This window comes from Alexandromys fortis, unplaced genomic scaffold (genome assembly GCF_014885135.2).
Source record: "Alexandromys fortis isolate MF-2015 unplaced genomic scaffold, M_Fortis_MF-2015_v1.1 scaffold_24, whole genome shotgun sequence".
Lineage (NCBI taxonomy): Eukaryota > Metazoa > Chordata > Mammalia > Rodentia > Cricetidae > Alexandromys > Alexandromys fortis.
Window position 1 is genome coordinate 10,241,047 of NW_026067906.1, and position 20,746 is coordinate 10,261,792.

The 20,746-nt window shown below is 36.4% G+C and overlaps 1 protein-coding gene across 5 annotated transcripts in view; it reads right to left on the minus strand.

Annotated features, from left to right (window-relative positions):
- Window positions 1-20,746, minus strand: part of Nav3 (neuron navigator 3) — a 694,335-nt gene that overhangs the window by 159,827 nt on the left and 513,762 nt on the right. For 3 of the 5 annotated variants that reach the window (XM_050135526.1, XM_050135523.1, XM_050135524.1), the window contains 2 exons: window positions 8,776-8,844; window positions 5,862-6,001 (listed from right to left, as the gene is read on the minus strand). In XM_050135526.1, coding sequence (XP_049991483.1) covers window positions 5,862-6,001; window positions 8,776-8,844 — 209 coding nt within the window. The remainder of the gene's footprint in view (window positions 1-5,861; window positions 6,002-8,775; window positions 8,845-20,746) is intronic. The other 2 variants (XM_050135525.1, XM_050135527.1) reach the window with 1 other exon arrangement.

Sequence of the window (20,746 nt, forward strand, 5' to 3'; positions counted from 1 at the left end):
AACAAAGTCCCTCACTATACACATAGAAACCAGCAACATATTTCAAGAATATTACTTAGTGATAGTACCTTGTTTGTACTGAGTGTTGGCTAAGAGTTGAAAACTTCTTAGATTTCAGAAATTATGGTATTGCTACCTTATATCAGGATAAACAAAGAGTCATGGAAAGCACAATAAAATTATCAGTAATTAAAAATAATAAACATATACAGTGAGGCTGGTCTTGTAAAGGACCCATGTTAGGTTTCCTGAATCAGTGATTGCTCATAGTTATCTATAATTCCAGTTCCAGGATTTCCAACACCTTCTGACTTCCATAGGAACAAGGCATGCATGTGATGTGTATACATACATGTAGGCAAACACACACACATATACAATACAAATAAATAAATCTTTAAACATACATATTATCTAAGAGAAAAAAAAAGAACAGCACTTTAGTTCCCTACAGATATTTAAAAAGAATTATGGAACAAAAGAGCCAGAAAACATGTGTTGAAGAATAGAATATCTTATGCTTAGCTAACAGTAAGTATCTGAAATTCAGTAGGCAATACAAAACTCACATGAAATGTAATGGCTTACAACAATGAGTCAAAATGTTGCTAGATCTTTGGCATCAATTCTGCTAGTTCCAGGTTGGGGATAAATAAAAGAAAAAAAAAGGCTCATATTAGATAGTGCTTGATACTGTTCTCTTCCATAATGGTACATGCTCAGTGTAAGAACCATTTGAGAGAAACAGTGAGATGGTAGTAGTGTTCCCCAGGGTACTGAGGCACGTTCCTTAGCAACATGGAAAAACACATCTCTAAGGAACTGTGTCAGGGAAGCCAAGTTTAGTAACTCAGAACTCTAAAATGTAGCTCACAACTGGGTCACAAATGAAACAGGGAAATTTACATTTACAATAACTGAGATGTTTAGTATTCCCTTTCAAACACATTGCACGTACTTTGTAAAACAAAACTAATCTATTAACATTTCTTGAAACACACAAAATGTGTTCCCAAATGAGTCACAGCATGGCTTTCTCAAGCTTCCTAGTCATGAGGTATGATCTTTTTTTTTTTTCCCCAGAGGACACATCTGCCAAGAGCGCTCTTTCAGAGGGCTCTGATAAATGCGAGGATCGCCTGCATTCTTCATTGTCAGCTTTTGAATGGCTGGTGATGAGGAGGAAGAAGTGAAGGTGAGTCTGCAAAGCCTAACAAAAGATGCTCTTTTAATTTCTCGACGTATTCTGAGAAATTTGTTCCTACCTCCCACTTCCACGGAACAGTGAGATGGTATTCCACTCTCCACTAACATTTCTATCACAGCTGTCTTTACAAGAAATGATGTATGACAATGTGCACTTATATTTTAATTCGTCTGCTAAAATGAGCACACCTGTTTTGGGGAGATGCTTAGTATTGAGATGGTACTAGGTATTGAAGTGAGGTTGATGCGTCTCTGGGGATTCCATTCGATGTCACAGTTTATGGAAATCACCCTGTATCCTTCTAGCCCCAATCATACCAACTAACACTGCTGTGCTTAAAACAGCTTGGTTTTCTTCAGTATGGAAATAAAACTGTTCTTATACATACATAAACCTTTTTTGCAATTTACAAATTTTAGAGAGTTCTGAATTTTTAATTTGTTTAATTCTTCAGACAAAACCTCTCTCTCTCTCTCTCTCTCTCTCTCTCTCTCTCTCTCTCTCTCTCTCTCTCTCTCAGATACTGTAAGCTTGAAGAACTGGGAGGCAACCATAAGTTCCAGCCATTCCAGGCTCTATTACTGAACTATATACACTTGGTCCTAAAAATAGATCTTCTCAAGAATTCATAGAATAATAAAATAAATCCAGCCTCTCAAGCTACCTCTGATGAGTTACTTTAAATTTATTTTTGATTGCCCTATTTGTCTGTTGTTTCTTGAAGGCTTGCTTTTTTTCTGAAAAAGAAATAGAAGAAGTGGCAATTTGAACGTAATTGGTCCCCATAAGTTCATAGGGAGTGACACTATTAGGAAGTATGGCATTGTTGGAGTAAGTGCGGCCTAGTTGGAGAAAATGTATCACTGTGGAGGTAGACTTTGAAATCTCAAATGCTTTCAAGCTATGCCCAGTGACTCAAATAACTTCCAAAAACCTTTATAAGAGTTGCCATGGGCCGGGAGGTGATGGCGCACGCCTTTAATCCCAGCACTCGGGAGGCAGAGGCAGACGGATCTCTGTGAGTTCGAGACCAGCTTGGTCTACAAGAGCTAGTTCCAGGACAGGCTCCAAAACCACAGAGAAACCCTGTCTCGAAAAAACAAATGAAACTAAGTTCTTTGTTCAAGGAGATAAACAGATTAAAAACTGGAATAAAGGAGGTGGTGACCTCAGGGCACAATCCACCCAGCTAAGGTTCCAACTTGTAAAAAGGAATTAAAGAAAAGCTTAGAGTTGTGTATGGTGGTGCACACCTTTAATCTCAACACTCCAGAGGCAGAGGCTGGTGGATCTCTAAGTTTGAAGCCAGCCTGGTCTACAGAGCAAATTCTGAAACAACCAAACTTAGGCAGTGAAGGTAACCAACAACAACAGGAAGCTGGGGAAGATATAACTGAAAGATCTCTGAGTGCAAGGTCAGCCTAGTATACAGCTTCAGGACAGCCAAGCTTAGGCAGTAGAGGAAACTTTTGAAAACAGAAAGCTGGTAAAGATGTAATTGAGTGAGGTGGACATGTTCCAACCCCAGAAAGCAGTAGAACTCATCAGCTTCAGCCACATGGTTCTGGCTTTAGAGTCCAGGACAGAAAAAAGGGGTTATATAACAGTCCTCTGAAACTAAGGAAAGATGCTGAGGTCAGGCATGTGTAAGGGGTGTCTCTACGAACCAGCGAGGTCATTGAGTGAAGTTGTGAAGTAGAAGCCGAGATTGCCTTGGATGCCTCAAATTAAAGCTTGTAGTACTTACTTGGACACAGAGTGGGTTATAATTTGTCTCAGTGGAATATTACAACTGAAATGGCTCTGCATCCAATGACTCAAATAATTCTAACAGCAAGTGCATCGTACATGTAAAACTGTTCTCTATCATGTAAGTTTATCTAAACTTATTGGCAGTTTATTGACACTTAATGCCCACATATGTGTGACAAAAGTCTACAAATCTGTAAAAAGGATCTTTATAGTACAGCTTTCATTTTCCTCATTATCCGGATTATCAATTACACATCCCTCTCCTGTAACTCCTTAACCCAAAGGGCATAAGTGACAAACTCTTCAAAATATTATGAAAATTTCAGGTAGCTTTATTTAAAGCGCTAAATGTTAATTCACTATGTCTTTACACCTTTTGCTTCTTCTGGTAAGTGCTCAAGACCACATATTGCATTGTATCTGTCTCCATCTTGTGGTAATTCGAAATATTGCTATATACAATGTTAAATTTCTAGACATCCATGAGAAGCTGAGCATCTTTGGGAGAATCTGGGTGCTTATCCATCTTTGGAGTTATACTTTGAGATACCAGAAATAAAGACTTTGAAAAAGCAAATATAGACACTTCATTTCATCACCTTATCAAAATATTTAGATCACTTCTAAATCTCTCTTCTAGTATCAGATATGTATGTGTAGAAACTAATATAATATATATGGAGCAATATATATGTATATACACACATACAAAAATATATGTGCATATGGCAGCATGAGAATTTCAAATAAGTAGTGGTAGTTCGTTCAACTCACCTCTGTTTGCAAGTTTGTTAGCCTCCTCTAGAAATTATATAGCATATACTTGTAGAATTTGAAATTATAGAACGCTTTCTAAAGTCACACAATGAGGGGAGTGTTTATTTCCAACCAGAAATGCCCATTTCCCATTTGCTGTCTTCCCAAGGAAAGTAAAAGGCTCAAAGGTATATTTTTATTTAAATGAAAGGAAAAATAGAATGCTCAAAATCACTGAGCCTATAAAAGAAGAGAAACCAAACTTGGGCTTGAAAAGTAGGCGTATGTGTGGTATTAGACATTATAAGAAATAATTGAAACTCTTTTTTTGACGACTGAAGAGAATGTTTTTTTTTTTCTTGTTTTAAAATGTTCATTGGAATCATGTACGGATAAAGCTGCCAACCAGGAAGGTGAAAAGCCAGTTGATTTTAGAATATTATGACAGCCAGTGGCACTCACAATTATGCCAGCAATAACTTTTTTTTATTAAAACTTTAAATGTACCTCGTCATTATGAATCAGTAAATACTCAATCACTTGCTGACAAAAGGAGACTTTATTCGTAATTTTAAAGCTTCAGACTTCAAAATGTATACAGTATTTCCTCTCCCCTTCCCTCCACTCGGGTCCAAAGTGGGAGGCATTTCAGGCATTAAGACACACTGCTTTGCTATCCAGGGATTACAACACTCCAAAATTTGCTTCAGTCTAAAGGAAAGATCCTCACAAAACAGTTTCTCGTTCAAGGTTGAACCTGTCAATTTATGTCTGAGCAAGAGAATGCTGCCTAATTCCCTATTGACACACGTGGTAATTATCTAACCTGTACAGAATAGTCCATGCTTGGTTTAGCCATTCATACTCAGCTTTCCATAGTTCTCCTAACTAAACATATGAATCACTTCTTAATTTCATAGACTACCCTGCACTGGGTAGGGAACAACAAAGAGAAATAGGACATTTCACTGATGTGGAAATAGTGTTCTAACAGTCACAGTATTTGCAAAGCATGGCTTTTTGATTTCCCTTAGGATTCAGGCATAGATGTACATCCATTCTATTGAGCCCTGTTCCAAATGGGGCAGGTTCCAAGTCAGCACCTTTAAAAATACACACCTTGCATATCATAGAGAACTGTGTGGCATGTAGAGCATTTATAATCTACTATTCACATATAAATTTGCGTCTTTTTTTACCCATTCATTCTGTGATTTTATGTTTCTTGTAAGTAATATTTTAAGAATATAGATTTGGGAATTTAATTCTTTGGAAAAGATGACATCATAATGTTTTCCACTTCTTCTGCTTTCAAAGATAGACACTAGTGGATGGATATATGATTCAGTGGTTAAGAACACTGGCTGCTCTTCCAGAGGACCCAGGTTCAACTCTTAGCATCCACATAGCAACTCTCAACTGTATGTAACTCCAATTCCAGAGGATTTGATACCCTCACACAGATTTACATGCAGGCAAAATAACAAAGCAATAAAATAAAATAAATAAATCGTTCAAAGACGAACGCTCATCACAAACATATATCGACTATTGTTCCTACTTTTTTTTGAAATGCTCACATGTGCTGTTATCTTGCCTATTTGGGGACTTACTACATAGCCCACATTGGCCTCAAATTTGCAGTAACCTTCTTACCTAAGTCTCCTGAGTACAGGAATTCCAGGTATATACTCCCACAACCTATTCACTGCATCTCAGCTTTTAATACATCCACCTTAATTACTGTCCGCATTTTGTCAGTGACATAAGGATTAACTGACACAGGAATTCAAATAAGTTTGTTAGCTTCTTGATTTCAGGATAAATTTTCATAAAGGACGAAAGGCGTAAGAAAACTCTATGTATATACATCTGGGGTAACCAACTCTTTTGTGAAACAGATTTTATGCTTGGCTCTATAACTAACAATCTACTTTAAAACACATGAACTCATTTCCTTGAAATGTTCTGCAGAATAGAAAGGACCAGGAGGAAGCTGCAATTCATGATGGCAGGGGTTAGGAAACTTACCGTATAAGATTCTCATCCCTAAGCTGCCCCACTGTTCAGCTCTCAACATCCCTGTGTCAATCCACAAGGCATACATTAGACTCGGACCAGGCTGATGGGACAGGTGCGCGCTTACCTTTCTCATTGCCGTTTGCATAATTTGGAGGCTTGTTTTTGTCAATGCTGTTGAAGCTCTGACTTCTCCTATTCAGGTTGGAGGCTCCTGAAGCCTTGTTGCTGCTGCTTGCAGCTGGCACCCTAGAGGGCCCCGGAAGCCTGAAATAGCACGAGAAAAAAATTACATCATTATTGTACACTTCAAAAAAATGAGAAGGGAAGTATGAGCAGGGAAGAGTTGGTGGGAAACCCACAGTACGGGATCGCCTACGACCTACTTAGCAGAAAATAATGGGTTAAGGGACAAACAGCTGGACACCAAATAAGAGACTGGGAGGAAAAGCTGGGTTTACTTCTCAATAAGCATGCCTCTAAAGATAAGAAAATTAAAACAAAGTGGCCTTTAGCCATAAAAAAATCCTTGCTCAGATGAATACAAGTTTATGTTAAATATACCATTCAATTATATGAGAAGAGCAACTCTGGCTTTAACCTCATAGAATTGCTAGCCCATTACTCAATTCTTTGCAGTTGCTAAAATTTCCCTTTCAGGGTACGGAACATAGTTCTAGCTAATGCAGCTTTTCCTAAGCCTTGAAATTTAAAGGCAAAAATAAATCAATGAACAAAAGGCAAACAGCGATGATAGTTTGACTAGCTAAGCTTAAGCTTCTAAGCTACGTTAAAACACGATGCCAGGACCAAGGTCGCGATTACGCTATACACAGCCGGGCTGCTTCACAAAAATGTTTCACTATCTTGTGAAGAAGGGGACCGAGATATATTTTTGGTGATTATTCGCATGAGCCCACCGCATTGCATAGGGCAAAACAGGATGCTAACCAACCTCGAAGGAGGAAAACCACTGTGAATACAATGATAGTTGAAATATCCCTAGAGCGAAGGCAGTCCCAGTGCTTTTTGTGTATGAAGAACGAGTCATGTGGAAACTCATGCCCTCTATCTCATCACCAGAGCAGCGGGGTAGAGGCCGGTCACCTGACACTATTCCATTAAGACTAGCTTCAAGTTTCAGTTTGGATCAGTTTACATTTTACTATTTTTTTTCTTTGAAATTATACTTCTCCATCATTTCATGAACTGTACCTAATTTTTAGTTTACATTACTGTTGCATTTTGCATATGTATCATAAACTCAGCCCACATGACTGAAAACCTAGAACTTAATGGCCAGGTAGCGTTGACAATTTTGAGACGTGATGTGGATACTGCCAGCATTGTGGGCCTGTGCTGCCACCGTGTGGATGGGGTTGTGTACTGCTCTGAAAATTCCTGCTTGAAAAGAAGATGGATCAATCTTTCCTAAGAAACAGTGCGGATCTTTCCACAACTCTTCTTTTAAAATAAAAAAAAATATATATTTTTATAACTGCTATATGTCCAAATTGTTCATCTATTTAACACAGGAGATTTCAGCACATCTCTACTGTTCTACCAACTCTGAGAAAGCAACTCCTCCCCAAATAAAACTTTTTATAATAGAAGAACTGCAAAATGCAACGAACACCAGGAAAATACAAATACAGAAACTGCACTCATGTTAGAGGCTCTTAAGAGTTTAAAAGTTTTGATTGAATTTTTGTGATTAACATGTTTAAACACATCTGGCTAATAAACAGTCTCTGCAACTATTCTAATAGTTTGAGGTTGTGTCAAATACAAGATTAGAATCTTTCCCAAATGACTTCAGCTTTTTATTTTTTTCTCAAATAGCTATACAAGGGGTTGTAGCTACAAATCATAACCACAGACCCTAGGAATTTACAGCCCCAGTGATTACTCTCCACAGGAAGAAGTCAAATAATTAATTGGGCTAAGTGTCCCAATCCCAATAAATATGAGAGCAATTTCTGAAAACATAGCCATAGACTTTGAAATTCCTTCCATACTCATGTGTAAACAGTGTGTCCTCCAACGTGCCCTGTTTGCAATGAAACTTGACCCACTTCTAGAAAGCAATTAAGATGCATTTTAATCTTTACTGTGACCGATGAAGTTAAGTGATCTTCAGTCCTCAGATGAACAAATTAAAACAAATTAAAAGATACATTTGCTCTTCCCATTACCCTAATTTGACTGGCAGCCAGAGCCTCCACATCATTCATCAAAGCAGTAAAAAGGGAAATTAGATGGAGAAAAACGAGAGAGAGAGAGAGAGAGAGAGAGAGAGAGAGAGAGAGAGAGAGAGAGAGAGAGACAGTGTGTGACAGAGGAAAGTTCCATTAGGACAAAGTGCTTAGAGGATGTGTATGTCCACATCTTTACAGGAGTCCTGAAGATGCTTACTGCTCATGGGTGCAAACTTTTGCTTTGACTTCATCCAGCTGACTTGAGCTACCATTACTCCTTTATCAGTAACATGAACAAAAATAAAGCTCTCCAAATACTTTACAAATCATCTTTTTGTAAAAAGCATAAATATATATTGATCTTTAAATCCATATGTTATCAAAGCATAAATTTGTTATTATATATAGACTATCGTCCTAAGTTAGTTTCCCCACAAAAGTCATCCAACCCAATTCTGCTTTTAGAGTGTGTAGTAAGTACCACATGCCTAGTTCAAAATAGTTAAACATCTTGCTGTGTAACTTTCAGATTATGAGACCTTGAAAGGGTCAAAGGGCTTTCAAGGTCATTTTCCCCACTTACTCTAAATCTAGGACACAGCTTTTGCCCATCACATAACTGGACATCACTAAATCTCAGTCAAAGCCAGACCTTTAAACCCATTCAATCACCTAACATCCTCATCCCAAAGTCTCCATATCCACCTGGGAGAACCGAGTACTTAAAACTTAGTACTCTTAGAAGTGTGTACTGCTTTGGACAAGGTAAAGTGGTAGGACAGCATATCACTGGCATTTACTTGAAGAGCACTAACAAACAATAGATTAGAGACGTGAACTGACCTAGTAGGTTTTTTCTGACTGGTTGCAATTCCACTGTGATTACACTGAGCTGCATATCTGGCTGTCAGACTGTATGAGGAGAAACAGAGAAATGGAATTAAAGGGAGTCTTTGACCATGGAAAGAAAGTGCAAACTTACAAGAAAGTTATGAGTCAATGAAATGCAATTGAAACACACAGAAACAAATATATACACATAAGAAAATCATGGTACTGCAACACATATGCCATGAGAATGCCCTATGAAGAAATGCGGCCCATCTCTAGGAGCAAAAAGAGGGCCTCGTTGCTGACTTCGAAGTTATAATGTGAGATGTTATAATTACAGATATTTAATACTATTATTTTATCTAATAGAACCTTAACCTTAATCTGACTGTGAAAACATTAAATAGACTAAAGTTTTATTCATAAGATTCCTTTCTTCAGAATAGTAAGAAGAAACATATGAGAAGAGAGTTCTGTCAACTCTAATTTGCTCTTTTATACCAAATATTCTGAAAAGCAATTTATTAAAACTGAGTTTATGACACATACATTATTATTAACTCCTAACACTGTGCAGTTTAAAAAAAGTTCACAGTATAGCAACTTTGTTTAAAGAAAGCTGTGTACCAGAGTTGAAAATTACTTAGAGTTAAGGTCTAGCAAAAGAGTAAAAAAAATAAAAATTCTTAAAACATCTGATAATTCCTGAATATCCTTGAATTATATTCAACAAATTATTTTAGTGTGTATAGTGGTGTGTGTGTGTGTGTGTGTGTGTGTGTGTGTGTGTGTGTGTGTAGGCTGATTCATGCCATAGCATGCACATGATATCAGATATCAGCAGGTAATCCTGGGATTGGTTCTCTCTTGCCACCTTGTAGGATCAGGAAGCTGAACTTGGGTCTTTTAACATACAAAATTTATTCACTGAACCATATTCATTTCTTAAATTGAATACTTTGCTCAAAGAAATAAAAGAAAGCATTACTTAACCCAAGCTTTGAAGAGTAACACTTTATCCACAAAAAATGCAAATTTGGACCTATGTTGTTAAAAGTTGAAGAGATAGTGTTTAGAAAAAAACACTCAATATATTTGAGTGTCTGTTGGCACACCCAGGATAGGCAAAAGTAAACTTCATGGAGAGGAGAATCATTCCCCAGGGGAATTAGACCTCTACACAATCACATGTGGTGTGCCTGAACAGTCATTAGTAGTCAGGACGACTTTAGATTAGCACTGGGGTGCTAGCATCAGCAAAAAGGGTCACTGGAACCCTATGGTAATTTATTAGTTTGCTCTGTTGCTAAGCAGAGAGGATTTAGGCAAGAGAAACTTGTCTTCTGGTCTTGTTTTGTTCTCTAGGACATTTCTCACTCTTCTGAACCAGCCTGTGTTGGGAATGTGAGTGTCCTTAGCCTAGGGTAGAGTGAACACATTATCATATGGAAGGTATTTTTTGTGTCAATAGAGTGCATGTTTCTCACATTCATTATTTGGTACATTGGTATTTGTCTACAAAACAATTTGTATTTTAACTAGACCATGAACTGAGACAAGTGGTCAAGCTACTTACTTTGCTGTCAAAAATGCCATAGAATAAATGAAAAAGAATAAGCTGTTTCAATGCAATCGGATAGAAATTAAATAAATCCAAATACATTTTTAAATGCAAGCAAGGTGAGTAAATCTCTTTTGAATTTCAAATTAACTTGTAAATCTTCCAGTAAAAGGACCACCTTTCCTTTATTGATCTTCCCACACCGAACATAGACAAGATTAGTGAAAATGATACGAGACAAAGGGTTTTCTGGTAACTAAGGCTAGCCCATCATTTCCATGTATAAGTTTTAAAGAAATAATATAAATCCAGGCATTCAATTAGGAAAAGGCAATGGGAAATTCCTGTGCTATTAAATGATTCAGTTAAGGTCAGTTTGGCTTTATGGCTGTGTTTCTGATTGGCTGTGAAAGAACATGTTGCATGCTGACTATCTTTGTACCAACACCTCTTACTTTATTTAATTCCTTGGTATTTAGTATCTTCAATTTATCTCTTGCTTTTTTTCTGCTTGGTTTACTGAGGCACGATGACACTACACAGCTCACACTGGCCTGGAACATGCTATGTAGCTCGAGCTGGACTCTGAGCCATCATCCTTGGTGGCCAGTGTCCTAAGGGCTGAGATTATAAGTAAGACCTATTGCTAAGATGTGTGACGTCACTATCTTGAACAACTCTGGGGTTTTGTTCATTTTTACTGCTTTCTAAATTCTTGGTATTATCCATGTTCTCTGTTTGTTTGCATGTGCCGTCCCGTCACAGCAACCTGACCTGTGTACCTGGCGCTCTTGTCTATTTCTCTTAGTTTCATTACACCTCTGTCCCTCAACTCCTAAAAGCATCCTTTTCTCTGCAGAGACTATGGCCCCTATACCTCTTTACTTCTAAGATTCCAGCTAAACTTTTAGAACTAACTTCTTCAAACTGCAACATGCATATCAAGGATTTAAAAGACTTGGCCAGTTACATAATGTTCACGCTTACCCACGACAACGAACTTACCGTTCGTCTTCATTCATCTCCAAAGTTCCAATATACTTCTTCTATTCATTCTTTTTTATTAATAGGTTCATGATTTACTCATGTGTGCTCAGGATTGATTTTCCCTTTCCCTCTCAGTCATTGCAGATATCAGTGTCTGGTCCTCTTATTAGACTAACACCAACCACATGCTTCTAAGTTCCCCTACAACCCTCATGTCTATTACACTGACTCATTCTCTTGGTGTTTTTATAAAACACAGGTGACCAATCACCTTGGCGTCAATTGGGACTTGTAAGAAATATATAATCTCAAATCCAATCCCATACATTTGCATTTTAACAAGGCCCTCATTATTTTCTCTTATCTTGAACTTATCTTTCTCTTATCTTCTCCTATCTCTCATCTTATCCTCTCTGTATAATAAATCTTACTTCCACAGTAGAACATAAACTCATTTAATAACTCTTGTTATAAAGTTCATGGATGCTTTAGGGATAATTTACTTTAAAGTCATGAATAAGTAAGACAGAAGCTATCCAGTCAAAAGTTTATAAAGTGAAGAACACACATAGCTATTGGGATAAGTGTTTTGGGGCTATGGTCCTCTCATTATAGTAAGATTATTTGAATTCATGAAACAAGACAATGAATGAATCATGAAAAAAGGTACTGAGTGACTACTCATTACATACTGCCTAAATACTTAAAAGATTTAATTTATTAAAATAAGTTTAAATGGTAATAAGTGGTGCTACTAGGGAGGGAAGATTAGTTCTTTTCAAGGGTATGGCTCCCGAAAGGCTGTATGGTTCAGTAAATAGTCTTATGGCCATAGATTTAAAGGAAAGGCAGTTTTATGTGAATCCAATGGGTTCTAAGATACAAAAGAGCACATAAGAATGGGAGGGGAAAGTGTGCAAAAGAGCCATAGAAAAATTTGAAGACAGTAGAGAATGGATTTAGTCAAACATGCCATACGCAAGTACGAGACTCTCAATATAATTGAACCTTAGAATCAAGATTTAAAGATCATTTAAAAACCTGTACTATAGAAGATCCCTCTTTTAAAAACTCCTATAAAATGATAATTAATAAGCTAACAGCTTGTAGAAAGAAAAAACGGCTTCAACAGTCATATCTTTTGTATCTTCAATCAATCTAGTTTCCTTCAAAATCCACATAAGACCTTTTGCTAATATTTGCACTTTAGAACTTGTGCCGTCATACAATGGACACATGCTTAAATTTTGCTAAGAATTCATGAAACCATGAATGAATTAGAAACTTAGCTTCTCACACATGTTTCGTTTTAGTGGCTGGGTGGCTGAAATAACATCCTCGTGGCCTTTGAGACAGCTTACGGTGATAACTTATGCCATCAGCAAACTGTGGCATGAACATGAGTTATAACTTCCTGACATTTCCGCACACAGTTAGTGAGGCCACCTGCAAAGTCTGCTTCTGTGCGGTCTCAAGACAGTAACTAAAGAGAGAGATCACGGAATAAGATATTGCAGCACGAGTCTCCTGCTATTTTGAAGCATCCAACTCCAAGATATAGGAAGATCAGGAATCTAGATTCATATTTCTCTCGCTGTATCATCATAAATCACATTTCTACAATGTTTTCCCTCATACTCTGCTTTTAGAAAATCCTCTATTGCTCTGTACCTCTTTTTTATTTAAATCTACAGTCTTCACTGCACAGCAGAGCTGTATCTCAATACACCAAGAGACTAATCACAAAAGTCTATTAAAAATACAAACCACCTTAAATGGACTAAGATATTTTTCTAACTCATGAAATTAAATTAATTTGACAAAGACTATGCAGGTTAGTGAGAAAAAAAGAATAAATAATATTCCCAGAGATTTAAAACACACAGTAGTCAGTACAGAGTATGTTTACAAACTATTTATTAATCTATTTGTTCATAAAAATGACTCTTTATTATCAAATTTATAAAATAATAATTTAAATCCATTTCTCTAAGTTATATAAATAGTTTCATAAAATAATTTTTGAGTTTTTATCTTTGTTTTATTTCCAATTTATTGTAAAGTTATATGTGACCATCAGCACTTGTGAGTTCACATAATTAAATGATGGCTGGATTTCACAACCTTTTTTCACGGTATACCTCTCGGCCTTAGGGGAAGAAAGGGCTAATGTAAAATACAACTTATAAAAAATAAAGAAAGAAAAACAAAAAGTAAAATACAACTTATAATATGAAAAGGTTAACCCAAAAGCAGTTAAAAACAAGCGATGGGCAAGATAAGATGTGAAAAGATGGAGGTGAGCCCATAAAGAGGAAACCTGTGAGATAAGGCTTTGTCATAGAGATAGGTGACTAAAATCTCACAGGAGATATTCCTTCAGTTGTTAAAGGTCTGCTCCCTAGACTGGATTCTATATTCACCCACCAGGCCTTTGATTACTGCTTGATTTTTCCATATTGAGTTATTGATAGGAAGATGATGAAATCATCACACAGGTAGAATTATTGTAGTTTTGCCGACAGTTGCAATTTCCATTTTAAATCAGTAAGTTGAAATTTGGGGGAAAATTGTTCACTAGAAAACTGATTACCACATGATAAGTTTATAAAATATAAGAACGCCAGTAAAATAAACAAGCCTTTGTGTTATGCTTTATTTGCGAACTAAAAATAAAGTATAATTGAAACCAAATTTCTAATATATAAGGAAATGATTATAAACTATATAAACAGGACATTAAAATTTCCTGTGGCAAACTTTTATAAAGGGATGAATCACACATACTTTTCCTGAGTTATAGCTCTAGATTAATAAACATTTTACTCTTTACAGAGTGATATAGAGTCAGTAATGATAGTGCATGCCTGCAATCCCAGCACTGGGAAGCAAGGGGCCTCAATTACTTGAGTGCAAGACTGCTTAGATTATATGAGACCATGTTTCAAAGACACACACACACACACACACACACACACACACACACACTGATAGTTCCTTTGAAAGGTCAGTATAAAAAGGAAATTATACCTTTTGAATCCCAGGAAACATTCTTAAATGATTGTTATTTTATGAATCTAAAACCTTACAACCTAGGATGACTGTCCCCATACCTTCTAAAGTATATTTGCTATTCCTCGTTTTTCTCATATGATGCCATTTGATAAAGAAATAATAAAGGGTTAAGTTCATTACTTCAAAGAAAACAGGTAAAAGTCATGAGCTGACAATGAGCAAGAGATTTTGAAGTAGATTTTGGAGAACCAAAAGGAGCAGAGGAATGTTGATTAAAAATGTTGGCATGGGAGAATGCCTTTATGGGTTTGCAATGGTCCAACCAAAGGACTTTAAAATGAGCTCTGGTCAATATCAAAGTTATCTGGTATTTTATGCTCAAATTTAAACAAATAGCAATAGAGACTTTCAAAATCAGATGACCAAAAGAGTCATATTCTTAATTCTGAATACTTTTTTGACATATGTACATTTAACAATCAGGTACTACATTGGTTTCAAACTTTCAAATCAATCTATATTAGGAATATGTGAAAATAATTCACAGAAGAGTTATTAATCTTGTGGACACTGAAAACAAAGCAAAAAACATGTACAAAATCCAAACAAACAATAAAAGGAAACATGTGGACCAGACGAGGGAAAACTGAGCAGCTGTATTCTATCAAGTTTTCTGTGAGGGGAAGACAAAGGAAACAGATTAATAGATTAATTAAAAAGAGATAAAGATGTCTTTTCATTATATAAGTTTGCAAAGATAGCCAATGGAAAGTCAGAGGGATAAAATGCAATTGCATTAGTATAATTCATTTTCTATAATTTAATTTATAAAAAAGTTATTTTTTCCTTTCTCTCATGTTAATTCCTACGGAACAGATAGATGTGGACAGAACTACCCCAGAGTCAACTTCACTGGTACTGACTGATGTCAGCTTGGGTTGTTCTTGTCCTATTGGCCATGTCTGTGCATGTGTTCATATACATGGTATGCATGTGTGTGTGCACACATACACACAATACACACCTGCCCTTCCCACACATCCACTCACACACATGTGTGTTCAGATTTGCTTCTGATATTATCACCATCAATCTTCTTGGTTTTTCAATAACTTTAAAAAAAATTCCCTTCATTTATATGTGCCTAGAGATGAAAGGTCATACTTTTGTTTTCTTAAGATTCATAAAATATCCCTACTTGTTTTCATTTTCTTAAAACCTTGAGTCCTTGACTTAAGAAAGAACACATGATAGACCACAACACAGAACTGAGCAGAGTAACTAATTGAAGCCAGGATCCCGAGGGCTTCAGTTACCACAGTCTCTCTGTCATCCTAAATTAAAGCTCCCTATACACATTTCATGATTTATAACCCCACGACCAAAAGCTGAAAAGCCTCCCAGACTTGGAGCGCATTTCCCCGAAGGAAATCGGTGATTCCTGGAAGAGAAGTCCTGAGAGGCAAATATCCGCAATGGAAGAGGACACTCAGAACAAAGTGTGTGGCAAGGGTCATGGTGTTCTGAGGGGGCCTCCCTGCGAACTCAGAGCGCATGCCCAGGGGTTCTGTCAATCAACCTTGAGTTCAGTCAGAGCGACTCCAGCCACAGGGAAAGTAGATGCCTCTGTGACCTGCTCTCCAAAATAAAATGGGGCATAGCAACTGACCACCTGGGGATAAGCCTCTGTGTTCTTCTTAAGAACACTTGTTATAACCGCACCTTTACCTCTCGTGTCATCCAATTGCATATTTCTTCAACTCTACTTCACTTTCAGGGATTTTACAGTTTAGTTCTAGAAAGTATGTTTCATGTCATCATGTGATTTAATGTGTGAGGTGGTGAAAGTCAACCATTATCTGACAGGAGGGGTAGAAATCATTTGCTCATATTTAACAGAGATTTTTTTTCAATTGCTTGTCATTTATTCAGTTTCTTTTCTTTTCTTTTTTATTGAGCTCTACATTTTTCTCTGCTCCCCTCCCTGCCTCTTCCCTGCCCTTCAACCCTCCCCCAAGGTCCCCATGCTCCCGATTTACTCAGAAAATGTCTTTTTCTACTTCCCATGTAGATTAGATCTATGTATGTCTCTCTGAGGGGTTACAATCCCAGAGTACTTGGACAACAATAAGGACTCTTTAAGAGAAATTTTTAAGAAAAAATAAACCTTATTTTTATTTATTTATTTATTACATTTTGGTAAACAAAAGATTATCTTTCCTATATCCTATCATTTAACAACTTATATGAACTAGATTAGAGTAGTCTATTATCTCAGTGATTACTATATCTTACCAGATAGTCCCCATTTAACTCAGCCATTCATTAACTTGGTATTATTCATTGAATTCCTGGGTTGAGAAATGAATGGAGGTCCTCTGGAAGAGCTGACAGGGCTCTTAACTGCAGAGCCATCTCTCCAGCCCAAGGGTAGCATTTCTGTCAGATTAGTCATGCTATCAATATCTTTATTAGCATCTAATTAAAACTGAATATCTTCACTATGCTATTAATTGTAAATTAGCTGTGTCCTCTCTAAATACTAGATCTGTTATCTTGTTTGGCTCTTCTAAGCAAAACACAACACAGAAGAAAGTCATGAATGGCTTTCAGCTGTGAGTGACATCACAAAGCAAAAGAACTTCGTTCATGCAGCCTATTTTTTACAATTCTCCAGATGGTAACAATCTTGGAAATCTCTATATCACATTCTGAGTGCAGAAATCACATGCAGAATCAGACAATAAACTATGGACACAGGCAGCAGTAGTGATTATCATAAACAACACAGAAAAAGAAGGTAAACCTAGAATCTATATAGACTGGATAAAGAGGGCATGATACCCACTAAAGCAGAAGCAAAAGTTTCCATGCATCTTGATACCCTCTGGTTATTCTAATTGTCATAGTGAGACCAACCATAGCTGAATGTTAAGAGTAACTCAAAAATGTATTTTAATTATCATATTATACTAAACTGATAAAGTTATAAAAAATTAATTGTAAAGTCAAAATTATAACTATAAATATTTTTCAATGCTTCCCCTTCATTTGCATTTAAATTGACACATAGTAATAGTATATTTGTGGAGTACAGTGTGAGGTTTCTATGCTTGCATACATTTCAAGAAGATTTGATTAGGGTGAATGGCATTTTTACCACATTATACATAAATCATTTTTGTGTTATGAGCATGCAAAATCTTCTCTATTACCTACTTTGAACTATTTAATCATTTGCATATCAGTTACACTGTGAGCTATAAAGCATTAAAAGGTATTACTTCTGCCCATCTGTACCCTACATCTTTAACCACTCATTCCCCACTTCCCTCTGAATTCCCAGTGTAGTCAACAGTTATTCTTTTTTCAAGTTCTTTGAAATCAACTGTCCAAGTCTCATTTACTATCATGAACCCATGATAATTGGCTTTTGGTCCTTTTAGAGGTATAAATATAACATTTCCCTAACTAAATTGGAAAGAGAAGTAATACAGAGTTGTTGTTATGCTTCTTTAAACATTTATTATGAAGAATCTAGTGAGTATAATGTTCTCTGATAATGCTTGCATTCTAGTAGTGACAAAAATAGGGGGGGGGGATGTTATGTTTACTTTCCAAATGGTGACATTAGAGATAATGAACAAGGAATATAGACAAATAAATTTTAAGTTAGAAGGTGATTAGAATTTGGACAAAAGAGAAGTAATTTGAAGACCACTGTTGGGCAGGAATGGGAAGACTGCAGTATTTAAAGGATGGACAAAGAATCAGCAGGGAACCCTGACTGCTCTTTGGACTGGAGAGGGAGAGGGAGAAGAGTGGGAGGAGGAGGAGAAGGGTGGGAGGAGGGGGAGGGAAATGGGAGGCTGGGGGGAGGAGGCGGAAACTTTTTTTTTCCTTTTCTCAATTAAAAAAAAAAGAGTTCTAGTAAATCCACACTACAGAGAAACATGAGCCTGAGCAAGAACGGTTTGCTCATCATGTAGACCAAGCTTCCAATATTGAGGACCATTTGTAGGATTCATACCAGGGAAGAAGGACAAGCCAGGCAGGTTCAGTGTTATGTACATACACATATAATTTCCTATACATTCTTTTGACATGCCATTTTATTTTCTTTATCAAGAAAAGAGACTGAACCCCAAGGATGCTTTGTCGGGATGCTGAGTGTCACCTTGCAAAAGCAACTGGAGTCATAGGGGTGACTGGCAGGTCTCCAAGTACATCTCTGGAGACTTACTTAGCCTCAGTGCATGTCTATAAGGGATCATCTTGTTTGGGTTAATTTATGTAGAAAGTCCCACCTTAACTGTGGGTGGGACAAATACCTGGGCAGGGATGCTGAGCTCCGTCAAAAGGAGAAAATGTACTGAGCACTGGGAAGCATCACTCATTCCTGGTATTGGATTCTATGTGAGTAGCTGCCTCAAGCTGTGTGATTTCCCTGCTATGCTGGAATTTCCCTTTAATTGGGATCCAAACTAACCCCTTTCCTCTTTAGGTTGTTTTTCTAAGGTGTGTTATTATAACAAGAGAAAAATGACTACTAGAGAAGCTACAGAGGTTTTATAGTTTGGAAAGAGTGAATTGGAATGCAATCTCATCTGTAATTCTAGAGGTGAGCTTTTAATAATGAAATCTTTAGGTGTATGCCTAAGTAAGAGCTGTTTAAATGATGAAAACACATGATTTATTTTCAAAATGGCAAAGAAGACAAAATTCTTAATGTATAATGTGGAGACCTATACAATTATGATTATTTTAAAAAGAGCAAAAACCACTCTCTCACTGAGCTGCAAAAAGGTGGCCTATGAAATTTTTATTAGTCTACAAAGAAAAATAATTCTTGCTAACTATTCAGAATACATTAAATTTTCATTTAAACCATACAGTGAGGAAGAACTCTGAAATCAATGCAAAGGTATCATAAATCATATTTAAGGCTCATGCCTCCAGCAATATGTGACAGTAGGGTTTTTTTTCTGTATTGATTGTCTTGATTTTAACATAAAGATATTATACCGTTTTTTTTTGTATGTTACTACTATGGGTTTTTGAAAAATGCTTAAGGAACACTGCTATAATAAGTTCACATAAATTATAATTATAGACAGTGGGCTTGTATGAATAGAAGTAAGTATTGATGACTGAAGTATTATATTACATCTTTCAAAATGTGTAGGAAACCGTCTACAAGGTGACACTGAACCCCACTGTATCAGGGCCATCAATGCTACACTTACCAAAGCAGGTGCACTAAAAGTTTATTAAATTAAGTATCAATTTAAAAACTATGAAGCTTTATAGCTTCAGAATGCCCATTATAACTGCACAGTTCACTGAGATGTTAGACTTGGGTCAGGTTAATTTTGGTGTATGACTTTTTTGATTCAAGTATTTACAATAAAGTTTTAATAAAAAAACTAATTAAATCCATTTTTGTACAATAAAAATAAATGTACCCACTCTTAAAAGAAAAGTACAGAAAGAAGAATACTTTTATTAAACCCCTGCCACAAAAAATAATCTACGTCTTCCCCAAATGGTATGAGTGGAGCCATTTCATATTTAAAAATAACTTCTAATTGCAAACAATCCATGCATATCCACTGAGAAGCAGAAGAAAAGAGACATTTATTCCAAAAAGGAAATAATATCAAGGAATTCTGGGCAAGAAATTCCGCAACATAGACATAAGAACAGAGAGAGGGAAACTCTAACAAATGATACTTTGTCACTTTCAAAATCGGTTCTCTTTGTACAAAATCACTTCACTTAGTTTACTCTCCTACGACTATTCCTGCCTCTTGTCCACTCAAATTGCTTAAATCAGTCTCTAGGAAGAATCTCTGCTGTCAGTAGTAAGAACCGACATGTCCTTGCCAACTGTATGCAAACAAACTAGTAAATAAAAAGATTTCCTCTCCCCTATTCCTTCTTCTGAAGAACATCCAGTAAATTATTTTACAATGTTTCGTTTGATTTTAATTAGTCTGTCTTCTTGTTCCCTCTACTAAAATTCAAAAACTTCACTAGATATCACAGAAAGACAAGGTGTGCTTAATAAACAGAAGAGTATCCATATAACTGAGTTCAGGATAATGAAAACCATCCTCATCGTTCTATGAATGAGGAAACGCATGGCATCTTGGTAAAGTTATGTTCTTTCATCATTTACAAATCAGCTGCTAATCAAAGCTCTTTACAAAGAGACGAGAATTTGTATGCATAGGACAGTGGGTCCAGAGCAAAGCTGGCTGGAAATTCTGGAGTCAAACAAGTGACACTGGGTAGGGAATAGTTTTTGAAAATTATTTTGATATTTTAAATTATTTTCTGTCAAATACTGAGTAGTAAACACAAACAAATCAAGGAAAGTTTAATTTGAGTACTGTAGATTTCAAAGATAGAAAAAAA